Source organism: Pyxicephalus adspersus, chromosome 8, assembly GCF_032062135.1.
Source record: "Pyxicephalus adspersus chromosome 8, UCB_Pads_2.0, whole genome shotgun sequence".
In the NCBI taxonomy this organism is placed as follows: domain Eukaryota; kingdom Metazoa; phylum Chordata; class Amphibia; order Anura; family Pyxicephalidae; genus Pyxicephalus; species Pyxicephalus adspersus.
In genome coordinates this window covers 42191231-42206415 of record NC_092865.1, presented here as the reverse complement: position 1 = coordinate 42206415, position 15185 = coordinate 42191231, and the positions used below count along the sequence as shown (strand labels likewise).

The 15185-nt window shown below is 36.8% G+C and overlaps 1 protein-coding gene across 5 annotated transcripts; it reads left to right on the top strand.

Annotated features, from left to right (window-relative positions):
• The first annotated feature begins 423 nt into the window (after positions 1-423).
• POLR3H (RNA polymerase III subunit H) lies at positions 424-14599 on the top strand. Of its 5 annotated transcripts, none has more exons than XM_072420204.1 (8): positions 450-560; positions 4129-4260; positions 5349-5477; positions 6686-6782; positions 9857-9943; positions 10742-10805; positions 12263-12470; positions 12905-14599. In XM_072420204.1, exons 3-8 carry the CDS (start codon positions 5367-5369, stop codon positions 12956-12958), a joined length of 621 nt encoding a protein of 206 aa, XP_072276305.1. In that variant the 5' UTR covers positions 450-560; positions 4129-4260; positions 5349-5366; the 3' UTR covers positions 12959-14599. The 5 variants fall into 5 exon arrangements, with proteins under 5 accessions (XP_072276308.1, XP_072276304.1, XP_072276305.1 ...); XM_072420206.1 differs by having other exon boundaries at positions 5189-5477; XM_072420207.1 differs by lacking the exon at positions 4129-4260 and having other exon boundaries at positions 424-560; positions 6734-6782.
• The last annotated feature ends 586 nt before the right edge of the window (positions 14600-15185 follow it).

The following is a 15185-nucleotide window of genomic DNA, read 5'->3' as shown; positions in this document are numbered from 1 at the left end:
CATGCGCCCTCATAGCGCTCACCTATACCGAGGACTGTGAGCCCCCTGAGGGCGGAGCACCGACTAATATTAGCTGTTGTCCTTTAATAATAATAATAATAATAATAATAAATATGTCACACTTGCACACTGAATAAGTTGTATTTGGCTGGGGTGTATGTTAAGACATAATATCACACATTGGCGCACTGCCACATAGCTTTTAGCCTATTTGCTACACAATATACACATGAGGCACCTGACAGTATATTGATCTGGTCATTATACTGCCAAGCCATACGCCTCTGTTTACACAGCTCCGTAAACTAGAGCGCATGCGTGAACAAGCCAAGGTTAAACTCCGGAACGCATGCGCAGTATGAGGGCTAAAAAAAAAAAAGAAAAAACGTGAGAGTGCCATTTCATCGTGTGCTAGATGTACGCATGCTCTCAGTGCGCAAGCATGGTTGGTGCAGCGGGAGGGTTTGGATGTTGCCCTGGTGACGTTAGCTGGGCGGAAGTGATGGAGAGTGTGCTGATGGTGTGCTGGTAGCACGCGCCGGGCAGTGAGGTGATAGAAGGTATGGCGCTGTTATTACCGATCGTTATCAGGCTACGTTATGGTTTCTTTATATCTTTACCATATGGTTTCCAGAAGAAGTTTTTCATGGCAATACATTCTTTAAGGTGTAGAGTGAGACTAACTGACATGTTGGAATATCAGTGTTCAGAATATCAGGGTGTATTTTCATTTTAGTATAATGAGCAGCTCTCTGGTCATTCTATAGGTGTGAATAAAGGCAGAATTATGTTGTGCTAAAAGCTCAGAGGAAGTAAACTGAAAAATGCCCAAAACAAAACAAACCCACTTAAATCCTGCAGAGCGGTCTATTGGGCAGGAGGTGTCTTCCATCGGGTCCCGCGTCCTCCCGATATCCGTCTCTGAGCTGGTGCCTGGGTGCCGCCATCTTCGCCATTTCTTCCGAGTTCTTCTTCCTACACCACCCAATGCAGGCGCGAGATCGGGTGACGTAGATGGAAAATAACTTGGCGATCTCGCTGCGCATGCGTGTGATCGGCAATTTTTTCACCTTTTCACGAAAAGGCTCTATCTGCACATGCCCAAGATGCCCAGGCATGCACAGAAGGAGCACCCAAGAGCCCCTCAAGGAGGTGTTGCTGCACAAATGGGTGTTGCATTAAAAAAATATACAAACAGACTTTTACTTTCCATTAACCTCCTGGGCGTTACACTGATGTCTAGATTTCTGTACCACAAGCGGTACACTGTTTTTCATGAAATTTTTTTTTTTTAAATTGTAGACCTGTAACTTACAGAAATATGTCCGAACAGGGTTCTAGTAGATATCATGAATATAAAAAAAGGAATCGCCGAGAGACGCGTACGCAAACGCAGAGTGTTCTAATTCTTTCCGTACTTCCATGCAAAAAGTGTTACATTTTTTGCATGGAAATTTATTTTAGATTGTAGGCTATAATTCACCGAATTACTCAATAATTACTTATAATTCACCGAATTACCTCATAACTCACCGAAATATGTCCAAAATTTTATAAATTTAATAATAAAAAAACATTTTTATAAAACATAATAAAAAAAATCTTTAAAAAAAATAGTTTGTAGTGTAATGAAACTGTACAGTAGCTTATAAAATATATATATAATACAATTATATATTATATAAAGATTTCTTTGTATTGGACTCAATACAGCTTTTTTGTATTGAATCCAATACAAAGTGATTTGAATTTCCCGCCCCACCTTCCGCCCGCACCGATGCTTGTAGCGACGTCACCGGGAAACCCTGGAGATCCTCACTGCACACGCCGGGTGAAGACTGAAGACAGAAGATGTCTCCCGAGGAGCTGCGGGGACAAGGTAAGTATTTTTTTCAGTTGTAATCAGATTGTCATACAATGTTGTATGACAATCAGGTTGCACTGTAACGCTTGTTTATACTTTTAGCTACCCAGAACCTGGTACGGGGTAAACGCTTGTAGCAAGTTTTCTTACCCCGAACCAGGTTTGTTGTCTACCCTTTTATGTAAAGTGAAATTTTTGAGGTTAGGTACGCCCTAAAGCGGAAGTAAACTAAATAAATAAAGTATATTCTATTTTTCCATTGAAATTGAGGTGAGAGACGCCTCTTTGCATAATTGTAAATAAAGATTGTAATTATAAAGAACATAGATTATGTGGTATATTCCCAGTCTTGTTACAATCACACAGGACTGTGATATTGGTACTAGACACCGATGCTCCAACAACATAGATGACCGTATTTGACGCATATAACCCAACACGTTTCGCCACGGTTTGGCTTCTTCAGGGGTATAATAATATACGCACTGTATGGTATGTATTGAAGTTCAGGATAGCATCACTTACAAAGTTAGAGCAATGAATGACATTTTTTAATATGCATGATGACAGGGCAAGAGGAAGAATTATTAAAGTAAATGCAGTTGGAGATAGGCTTGCTAAAGGGTCTAACTAGGACTTGCAGACAATGCTTAATTACCTTATTGCTATTGGTCTGGAAGATCCAGAATTGTAGCATGTAGTCCAACAATTCAAGTTTAAGAAGAGTAAGGCTGTGACCCAGTGTGAAGAGTAGTCCAATAATTCAAATTACAGGAGAATAAGGCTGTAATCCAGAGTGATCTTTGTATGCGGGAGAGTTAATGTTGAGAATTTGGTTAGAATGAAGTTCTGCCCAAGAATCAAAGTGCCGAGAGCACGCTCATAGTACAAACAGAACTTTTCTACAATAACTCTCCCGCATTCCAAAGATCACTCTTAGTTACAGCCTTATTCTCCTGTAATTTGAATTATATGTACCACTGTATCAGTGCATTGGAGTGAGGCTGTAAACACATTGTGCAAAAAGAATATAAAGCATTTGTTTTGGGGTTCGTACACATGACAACACCCGGTATAACACCTATAGTTTGCATTGCCCACAATGTGCGGTTTATGGCTTGTAGTGCATTGCTCTTTAATGCACACAGTGTGCTCCTGTACATTCACCTTGACACACTACAGGGCACACATTTCACATGGTTGTGTTGGCATTACATGGTAGACTGATAGTGTCTTCCCCTTTTTGTTCATGTATGGCCTTTTACTGTGTATGACAGCCTCACTGGCTAATATAGTAATTTAGAGTTGAGAAAATATAGGTTTCCAACCATATACCCTGAATCAAGTGTTTAAAGCATACGCACATTGTGGGAATCCAGGCGCTTGTTGAAAGCTTTGACATCCAAACACCTGCAGGAGCCTGCTATGTATTGATAGCATTGCACTTGGTAAGTAGATAAACAATCATGCTCTTAAAACATACCTAAACTCAGATATTTCACATTACATAAAAGGGTAGATAACATGGGAACATACCCATGTAAAAAAATGTAACCAGTGTCGGTGGATTTACACAACTTTAGGATTCCTATTAGATATACTCCTCGCTGTTGTTATATTTGTGAATCAAAGGGTGTAGTTTACTTAGCATTGTGTAACTGCAGACGGTACTATGTAGGCAAAACCATTGGAAATTGTCATGTGTATAATGTAACAAGTGGTAGGATCATTACACCATTAAGTCATCATATGGGCATTTGTCATAATTATATGTATGTGCATGAGATGAGAATTGTTGTATTGGAACAAGTACTTCCCAATGAAAGAGGGGGCAACTTATTATGCTATTAAAGCGGAAAATTAAATGGATTTTTACTTTAAAAGCCACGGAATACCCGGGTTTAATTCAGAATATTAGCTATAAACCCTTTTTGGAATAGGACATCTATGGGTCTCATATGTTACAGTTGAAGATAAAATTATGTATACCTCTTGCTGTTGCAAATATGTTTGCCTCTGATTACTGATATCTTCATGCTCTGTATATGATTATATTTGTCATTGCTTTTACTATTGCTTGGTTTGTTGCACTTGTGTCTTCTGTACGAGAGTAATTGTAACTTATAAAGAGTGTATATATGAATTTATTTTATTTGTATCTCTGGGGCATCTGGAGCGCGGGATATTTTACTGGATTTGATTAGTGACACATGAAAGGAAATTTCTTCTAGCTTAAATTTATGATCTTTTTAAATACTTATTAGGTTTCCCTGTACTTAGCTGTTTCTGCCCCTCTGCGCCTGTTGCCATCACGTGTTCCTCTCGCTTGTGGATCTGCTTATGCGATTGGGAAGAGATACTTTATTACTTTGTGGTTAATATTGTGATCTACAGTTGTGAGTATTTTTCTATGGGAACTTTATCTATTGATATGTATTATGCTTCAACACACCTTATCCCCCCAAACACTGCTCCAATCATCAGTGCTGCTCAGGGAACAAGATCACCGGTAATCGGAGAAGTGTATGGAAGGTCTTTTAAGATGACTGGCTTGTGTGCGAGAACATCAGTCTAACACTTCTCCATGCAGTTTGTTTTTTGCTACCTTAAATAAAGGCAATGGTGTTTTTTTTGGAGTCCAAGAAAAAATGATACATTTGAGTATTGTTTTTTTGGGGCAAGAGATACAGAAGACCTTTTTTTGATTTTCCTGCCATATATAGCTTGTAAGCCCTCTACACTTTGCTTTGAACACAATGGGTTTTCTGAGCTTCCCCTTTCTATTATACATATTGGGTGGTTAGACATTTGATGGAACGTTGACATCAATGTTGATAAGATACATATAAATCAGGGGGGCCACCTTCCTATGGCTAGTGGACGTGAGGCTTGAACAGCACCCTGACAAACACCAGCAAATGGTGGTGGGGGGTTTAAACCAGCTGAGTTCTTAACAAAGTTATATGTACTTTAAGATTGGCAATGTCACTCCTGGCTGCTTAACAACACAATACGTGGGCATCAGTGATGTTAGGGGCTTGAAAAATGGATTGTGTTTCAGTAGAAACACGGATATAATTGTGGATTCAGTAGACTGAATAGACCAAGTGGTCCATTCAGTCTACTCCAACATTTTATACAATGCTTGTTTAAATTCACTTTTTTAGCTAACTCGCTATTAAATACACCTGAAGGAATTTCTATGCAATGGCATACCTTGCCCACCAAATCTAAAGTTATATCACTATAAATAGATGAAATAGTATAGGACTTCATACAGAGTTTTGTGGTACACCAATGGTGATTTGTCTCTATCTCTTTTAGCTGAATATCCACTGAACTACTCAAGGGTTAAGTCTTCGTTTGTACAACTTTTATTGAGATCATTATGTGGAAGAAACCCGGCATTTTTCTGTGTGTCCTTTCATTAAATAGACCCAATGTTGATTCATTCCTTTGCTGAATTCCAATTTTTGATTTGCAGTCTTTGCAACCACCCAAAATGTTTGTCCTAGTTGAAATGGTGGACACTGTACGAACAACTCCATGGCAGTTTGAGCGTAAGCTGAATGACTCCATTGCTGAAGAACTTAACAAGAAATTAGCAAATAAGGTAAGCAGCACTCAGTTTAAAAAATGTAGATCCTAATGTACTCCACTAATGAACTATGAATAATTGCATTTTAGTTTGGTTTGGTACAAGTACCCCATCATGAATATTTTCAAGATTTGTTAATGCTCTATGCAGTTGGAGATTAATCTGACTCCTTTACCAACAATATTGTTTAGTCAAGCTTACAGAATTGATAGCATAAAGCGTTTTTGTAAAAAATACTTTTCTAAAATGGTTACATGTATTTCCTCTAATATGTACAAATAAACATTTTCTTGTATGTACAGACAATCAAAATAACTTTGTTTGTTTTTACTTCTTAGAAAATATCAATTAGATTTCTTTTGGGGCCCCATAGACAATTTCTCTAATTTATGCTTATTTTATTGTTTTTAGGAATCAGCCCAATATATTTTGTGTTTCCCTTTGTCTATGACCATAGAATGTATTGTGTCATATGTACAGACAGGTCAGCATTGCTTGCAGGGTGTGTGTGTGTTTATTTATTGGAGCCGTTTGTAGTAACTATAAATGATTTATGTTGTCAATAAACATTTGAGACACTATCTTATGAAACTTGGAAGGGTCAGCATTAAAAGCAGCAAAACAAACACAATTTATGTTTTCAAAAGTTTACCCATTTTACTATGCACATCCAATTATGAAGGCTGAACTCCTGCACTTCCTAAGGGAGAGTATGGCTGTTGTGCATTTTATTCATCTGATTTTTTTCAGTGACCTGTTTCCAAATTATTATTTTTTTTAATTAACAAGTGGACTCTGCAATAAATGTATTTTATTTGCTTTAACTCTGTCTTTTAGAATGTTCATTGGGCTGACTAAACAGGTTGAGGAAGGGAGTGGGAAGCAGGGAGATGAGTAACATGCGTTACATGTTTTTTTGGGTGTGTGTAGGTTGTGGCGCTTGCTGCCAAGCTTTGAAAAAAGGTTTGTAAAAAGGTTTTCCAGCAAAGAGGACAAGGATAGAAAACGTGATAAATATTTGTTGTAGTTAATGGAACTTGTAAATTGTGGTATTACCCTTTCACACCTGGCCAAAGCTGTATTTTACCTTTTCTCCTCATGCGAATTAGCAAAAGTGACAGGAGCTTTGTCAGTTGCGTATAGTGAATAATAATAATAACAAAAAGTCTAAAATGTCCCTGTCTTAAATATTGATTTAATGTAGTGAAACATATTTGTTTTAGGTTGTGTATAATGTGGGTCTCTGCATTTGTCTCTTTGACATAACTAAGCTGGAAGACTCTTATATTTTTCCTGGCGATGGAGCTTCTCACACCAAAGGTTAGTTCTCAGCATTCTGGTTCATTGTTCTTCACCTTTTGGAAAAACCTAGTGTGAATTAATAAAGCATTCTTTAATACTACATGACTGATATCGTACTGTATTCTGTCAGCTAAACTTGGCTATATGTTACAGAAGTACCATAACAGCACAGAAATACTCCTGGATCAATCTTGAATGTGTCATCTGGTGTATAAGAGATTTGAACACACATGGAATAAACCAGTCCATCATAGATGACTATTGGGGTATTGTGGGAAGGACTGAAAGTTTTTTCTTTACAGTACCAAAGCAGTAACCAGTTATCAAAAATAGCAGGCAATACATATCACATTCGCCCAACTCCTGGAGGGCAAGTATCATAGTCCTGTATTTACATCTACATGGCTGTTTAAAAAACCCTGTTATGCACACTCAGGAGTTGTGAGTATTGGTTTAAAGCATGAAAGTTGACCGGAGCACCAAATGCCACACTACAGGTAATGTCTAAAGTTGTACTGTATTGTATTGTAAAATAAAAGGGCTTACACAAAGTCAGTAAAGCAAAATAAACACATACAGTGAGGGAAAGAAGTATTTGATTCCCTGATGATTTTGTACCTTTGCTCTCTGACAAAGAAATGACCAGTCTATAATTGTAATGGTAGGTTTATTGTAGCTGTGAGAGACAGAATAACAACAAAAGAACCCTCAAAAACCCAATGCTCAAAAGTCAGAGCTTGATGTGCATTGTAATGAGTAAAATAAGTATTTGATGCCCTATCAACCTGGCCCTATCAACTGACTAGGCCACTCCAGGACCTTCATTTGCTATTTCCTGAGCCACTCCTTTGTTGACTTGGCCATGTGTTTTGGGTCATTGTCATGCTGGAATACCCATCAACGTCCCATTTTTAATGCCCTGGCTGAGGGAAGGAGGTGCTCAACCAACATTTGATGGTACATGGCCCCATCCATTGTCCCTTCGATTCGGTGAAGGTGTCCTGTCCCCTTAGCAGTAAAACACCCCCAAAGCATAATGTGTCCACCTTGATGTTTGACAGTGGGGATGGTGTTCTTGGGGTCATAGGCAGCATTCCTCATCTTCCAAACACGGTGAGATGATTTGATGCCAAATAGCTCAATTTTGGTCTCATCTGACCACAACACTTTCACCAAGTTCTCCTCTGGATCATTCAGATGTTCATTGGCAAACTGCAGACGGGCTTTTACATGTTCTTTCTTGAGCAGGGGGATCTTGCGGGCCCTGCAAGATTTCAGGCCTTCACCGCGCAGTGTGTTACCAATTGTTTTCTTGGGGACTATGCTCCCAGCTGCCCTGAGATTATTGACAAGTTCCCCCGGTGTAGTTCTGGGCTGCTTTGTCACCGTTTTCATGATCATTGCTCATCAGGGGAAATCTTGTATGGAGCTCCAGATCGAGGGAGATTGACAGTTATTTAGTGTTTCTTCCATTTGTGAATGATCGTGCCAAATGTTGTCACCTTCTCACCAAGTTGCTTGGCGATGGTCTTGTAGCCCAGTCCAGCTTTGTGTAGGTCTACAATCTTGTCCCTGACATCCTTAGACAGCTCTTTGGTCCTGGACATGGTGGCTAGTTTGGAAACTGATTATTTGCTTTTGTGGACAGGTGTCTTTTATTCAGGTACTATAACAAGGTTGGATTAGGAGCACTTATTATACTCATTACAATGTAAATCAAGCTCTGAATTTTGAGCACTGGGTTTTTGAGGGTTCTTTTGTTGTTATCCTGTCTCTCACACCTACAATAAATCTACTATTACAATTTATAGACTGGCCATTTCTTTGTCAGTGGGCAAACGTACAAAATCAGCAGGGGATCAAATACTTCTTTCCCTCACTGTACTCTTACAGCTATATCGGGATGCAGTATCTGCTCTGTGGCCTAAAAAAAAAAAAAAACACCACCTACCTTTACTTTTGCAGAGCCCCTGATCCCCCCATACCTGGTCTCTATTCGATCTCCCACTGTCCTGGAATCATCCTTAATACTAATGCGAAGGAAGCACAGGTCACTGCCATATTCTTCCTTTTTTTGGTTACATCATCTGATCTCACACTGAGCAGGCATGAGATCGACAAAAAAAATATCATAGCAAAGGCAGATATAGAGCTTTGGCTCTTCTATGAAACTGCAAAAGAAAAGTTTACATTGAAATTGTCACACAGTTGTTAACCTGTGAATGTGACAAGTGACCAGTTATTAACAGAACAGTGCCAGTCCCAACACAGGATTCCATTTCACAGAGCAGAAGGATACGTGCAGTCTCTTTTTCTCCACTGCAGCCTGTCTAGAAACTAAGTGTTTATTTAAGACATCAGATTCCATACCCTTCTTGTCTTCAGTAAATTCCAACTCTTGGTCTCCATGTAGATCTTTCCTTTGCCTACCCAGTTCATCTTCCAGGTTCATAGAGCAGTAGAAGAAAAATGCAAGATCATATACATATACTATGTAATGCAGACTTGCAGTAGGATGCTTGCTACTTTGTTCTCATTACAGGTGGTGTCCTGAGTACCTTTTTCTTCCCCGGGTCACTTATTACTGTACTAGGGCATTTTAGGGGAGCCTGTAATAGAACATGAATTTTGGCCAAACATTGAACATAAATACTAGTCATAATTGAATGAAATGCTCTCATACAAAATGTTTTGGAAAGGACACCATAATAAAGTAGCATAGCATCAGTACAAAACAGGGATGTATAAATGTATAAAATGCTTGGTTTAAATCTTGAGCTAATATTGATGGACGAGTCTTTATTGAGAACGTCTTTACTTGCTGTGAAGAGAAGAAGTGATGGTAAATCTCTTTAATGAATCTTTCTAAAGGGGTCACTTATACAATTAAAACTCAACAAAACACAATTAAAACTCAAAAACAAGAGTCCACTGTAAATAAAACTTTCAAAAAAAAGTCTGGAGGTAACTGGATTATGGATTTTGTTTATTAGTAAAAGCTTTGGATGATGGGTGAAAAATAAGAAATATTATGTTCTTGCATATTTATTTTAAAAGTCATAAAATGCTTTGTATGTGTATCTTGATTTCAGTTCATTTCCGGTATGTTGTTTTCCATCCTTTTCTTGATGAAATTCTGATGGGGAAGATCAAAGGCTGCAGCCCAGAAGGTGTACATGGTAAGTGAGATAACACCTTACTATGTAACTATATATATGATTTGATTATGTCAAAATAGGTTTTATTAACTTGATGCTATTTTGACTACTACTTGACTTGTGACCTCACAACCCTTTTTATTTAATTTAATTAATTTAGTTTTTGTTGGGCAGATATTAAAGAGCACCTGAAGTTGTTCCTAAATACAGCAACAAGGAGCAAATGACTAGCACCAGCATTGCCTGTAGTCTCTGCAACTTTCTGGCAGCATACTTTAATAAAATATGCCTGACCATTTTTTATTTTAGCGCACAGGGGGTTCACATATGTTTTTTAGGGTGCTAAACAAAAAGACTGCCAATCATTCAAAATGCCAAATGCAATAAAACACCCAAATTTTACCATGTGTTACCCTAATGCTTCAGTGTTAATAGGCAGGTTAAGCTTATAATTACCATGGATTCTACTCTGGTAGAATGTGATCATGGGGCCAGACAAAGTAAAAAAAAGTTTCCTACACTAAAATGTTTTTCAGTATTGGGTATTCCCGATGAATGGGCCTTCAATGGAGGTTATGTAATGGTATATACGCAGCAATTTGTATGGTGCTATAGGCATATTCCACAACAAAACGCTTCTATTAGAAGCAGTCAGCTTACTATTTTATGTAACTGGCACGTCAGTGTAAACATTCTCTCCCAGTGGAGAACCATCTTTTCTTAGTGTGAAATGATGTGTCATTCAATAAGACACTTGCCCTATTTTCTCTGTGAGATATTCAAGATCAGGCAGAATCATTACTCTTTTCTTCCTCTTAGTGTCTCTGGGATTTTTTGATGATATTATTATACCTCCAGAGTCTTTGCAGCAGCCAGCTAAATTGTATCCTTTATATAAAATCTGAATGAATATATGAGTGTGTATTAAATGATAAATGATAGCTCCAATGCTTTGCTAACTGTACGGTTGGAATAATAGGATGTTTTGTTTAATTGTCAAAAAAGTACGTCCTTACATTTACCGCCACTTTAAATCTCATTAATTTAAAATCAGGTGTTCCAGATTAGGTGCCAGTAATATGAATCATCATAAGGGCATATTCTATTGGAACCTATCCTACTTCAACTTCAGGTATGGAGGGTCTGGTGTACTTTTTGCTATTGGTGTTTTTTGTGTCATTATGCAAAAAGCAAAAGATTTCTCTGTGCCCCCAAGAAAGAAGATTGTAGATACCTATGAATTTAGCACGTTAATTAAAAATCTTCCCATATACTGAGAGGAATGGATTGTTGTATGATTGTTGAAAGGCTGTATATATAAAATGACTGTTTGTCCAAGACTGGCCAGCACAACAAATTAAGGCCATGAACTGACTGATGCTAAAAGAAGCCTCCATTAACTCCAAAATATAAAGTAGGCTCTGTAGATAACTCAGTAGTTGTTTTTAGTGTGCATACATATAGGATTAGGGATTTTATCAATTTAAAACTGTATAAGTGGTGTGTGAGGTAAAAGTCTTTACTGTTTCAGAAGAATATTAGAACAAGATACAGTGGAACATAAACAAAGACCAGGGCTTCTGCTACAATCTGCTGTGGGATTATGATTCAAAGATGGAGTTTTGTCCACAATAACAGTCAATTTATTTGGTGGAAACAAAAGAACAAGTTTTAGGAAACCAACTCCATAATAACTAAATGAAGTATCGTGGTGGAAATGGTATGGTTTGGTATTGCTTTGCATCTTCAGGGTCTGGGCAGCTTGAAGTCATTGAGTCAACTCTGAATTCTGCATTATATCAAAACGTCTAATTTATAGAGCAAACTAATCTCATTGCAGAATAGTTTATACCTGGTTTTCCCCCACATCCCAAAAACTGTCCAAGTTAATTGGTTTCCCCCAAATTTTGTGTTTGGTAATGGCAAAACTATGGCAGGGAAATTAAATTGTGAGCCCCTATGAGGGACAGTGGGTGACATGACTTTGTAAAGTTCTGCATAATATGTCAGTGCTGTATAAATACAAGTTGATGATAATGATATATTTTGTCCAGCTTGGCCGGTATAGAATATGCGTAATCAAACTCCTAGGGGGACATGGATGTACAAAAATACCCCTTTTAGTAGGTTTGGATAGGTTAACATTTCCATAACATCTCTCTGTCTTCCATAACATTATTTTTTTACCCTAATGACCCACTTTTATACTGGAGTTGACCTTTAACATTAAACAAAATTGCCTAAAACCTTTACTGAAGAGAAAAAAAAACCAAAAACAAAGGTAATCCTTTTAAATGTAAAGGTACATTTTTATATTTTCCTGAACTTGTTTTACTTTAGTGATGAGGCTGAACAGGTTTGGGTATGGGAGTATGAAACCGAAGAAGGTGCCCATGATCTGTACATGGATATTGGAGAGGACATACGATTTCGAGTGGTAGATGAGACCTTCATAGATACATCACCCACTGGACCTAGCACTGCAGATGCCTCGTCCTCCACAGATACAGTAGAGACACAACGCAAAGAGGCGCCATACACGTTAGTGGTAAGGTCCCTTATTTTGACAGTGTTACATACATAATGTTTTACTATAGCATGTTTTCAGGACATTATATGCTAAATTTTAGTAAAAGGGAACAAAACTTACTTGTTTGGATTTTTTAGTGGTTGTGTACAAATTTTTTATTTAATTCTGGTCTGGACTAAACATAAGCCATTGGCACTAAATATTAGCCCTGTGGAAAGATCCCCCCCACCAGTCTATTGACAGCTGAGGTGTGTACACAATTAAAAATGTGTGACTCAATAAAGTATTCTAAATGTTATAGGAACTTCTAGATTTTTTTTTAGTTTGCCATCTTGCTCTGTAGTACGAGTGCACAATAAAAACAAGGTGTGCTTATGCAGTTGTTTTTAAGATGTACATATTGGTCGTTGCTAAATTAAAAAAAAGTGGTTCATTGCATTTGATATCTCTAGGGTTCAATAAGTGAACCAGGCTTGGGCCTTCTTTCCTGGTGGACCAACAACTGAACAAAAAGGAAGTGCCACTCCTGTTATAACTAAAGTCCTCGACTTCTGGAAGGTTGAGAACACGATGGAATCTCTCATGTGAGAAAAAAAAGTTTTCGCCGGCTAAGACTTTGAGAAAAACCTGAAAAAGATGAGGAATAAAAACTGCTGAGATCCTGTATTTATAAATGGCATATAAGAATGTACATTTTGTGTTTGTAGAACTTTAATCACAGATGGATGTGAAAGGCTTTAAATAGATTTGTTTTCTTAGTAAGTTGTAAATAAAATTAACTGAGAACTGTCAGTCTTCACTGAAGATGTTTGATTTTTTTTTTTATGAATGCCAAAAGGTGAACTTAAGGCCTCAGCAGTTATTTTTTGAAATAGACCTAACAAAGTAAGAATGTTTACAGTAAAATTCATTGAAATGGGTATATACTTTCACAGCAGCTTGTGGAACCCTCCTGTATAGTCTATTGACGAACAGTAAGTTCCCAGGCTTTATAAAAATACATAATGTACTTTATCATAAACGCATATAATACATACCTGTGTTTTTATACATAAATTTGTATATTCCGTACTACACTAAATTCTATTAAATAATTTGATTTCAATTAAACTTTTTAAAAAAAAAAAAAAAAAGTAATTAAAGCAGGTAATTGGAAATTTTAAGTGTCAGCAGTAAAACATCATAGACTTTTATGGTGCATAAATACTATATTAAGGGAGCCCCATTTTAAAATGGATTTGCTGCCAATACATCCGAAGGTGCCTAAAAGTCTACCTGACCATTTTTTTTTTTTTTTGTAATTTATTGCATGGCAGCCCACTATTGTGCCTTGATGGTTGTGTGTTGACAATCAGAATTAAAGGCATCACAGTGTAAGTAATATAAGTCTGGATTAATGCCAGAAGTGTACATCCGGCCTTAAACTGTATCTATACACACACATTTTTTTTTTTTTCATAAAACGTGGAAGAATAAGATCTCTTGCTGGGTTTTACTGCTATCCGGGGCTGTTAGATAAATTTTACTGCCTGTGATAAGACTTTAATGCTGTAACAAACAAATATTATATAATATTATGGACAGTGTTTATTTATTTTTTTTAAACCTGTGGTCTTATGACAACGGTTTTAACAGACAGGAAATCAAGTTTCATACTCTTAAAGTAGCAGCAAAATTTGAATGCAAATCTCCCTCCCTGGATGCTTTATTCTTATGTGGCTTACCAAAAAAATACCAAAGAGAAAAATTCAATGTACCTGGTGGCAACAAATCTATATCTAATGTGTGTAAGAACAAATACTTTTAAAATAGGATGGATATAAACTATAGAAAATAAAGTAGAGAAAAGGTTTTCTTCATGCTTTTGTTAGCAGTAGCTGGGGTATCCACTTAGCATATACGTTTCTTTTTACATAGGACATCAACATTCTTATCTTCCCATTTTTTTCTTCATACTTGAATTTATCTTTTGGATAAGAATAGTTTTTGTGTCTTTTGCATTAATTATATAAATAATTTTTAAATTTATGCTAACATTTTGTAAAAGAGGTAAATTATTCTGATTTTTACTGGTTTTGTATAGGATGTATGCTGCTTATGTAAATAGTTGTATAAAATAAATCACCCCGTTTGCTGCCTCATTTAAATGTGGTCTTTTGTTTAATTCATATTTTATGTTACTTGATTATTATTGTCTGATTTTCTACACCACAAATTGGTATGCCTTTCTTTCCCTGGGTTTACCAGTATTTCTACATTCCTGGAATTTTGGAGAAAAGTGTAAGTACATCCTTTTATTTCCACAAATCTGGGTGGACTTTTCTTTATCCTATTCCTAGGAATACCTTTTTTGTAGTGGCTATCAAGATATTACTTTAACCACTAGTTTGTGTTTGCTTGATGAAAAACAAAATCATTTAACAGATGTTATTGATATGGTAAGTATTCTTATTAATGGTTTTAAGCCATACATTTTTGTAAGAAAGATATTTTGTTTAAAAACTGACAATAATTAATAATAACTAGGCCTCTAAAGGCTGTTTCAACTGACTTTGTATTTGTATAACAAAGAGGTAATTGGGGAGAAGTTTTTTAGTAGATTTTTTTAAATGTTATTTCATTTTTTTTTTTTTTTGCATGACACGTTGGTGATGTAGGGAAAGCAGTAGAAAATGACATTCTTTTAGCTACCACTTTACCATTCAGACTTCCGGTTAACGTCGGCATTCTATA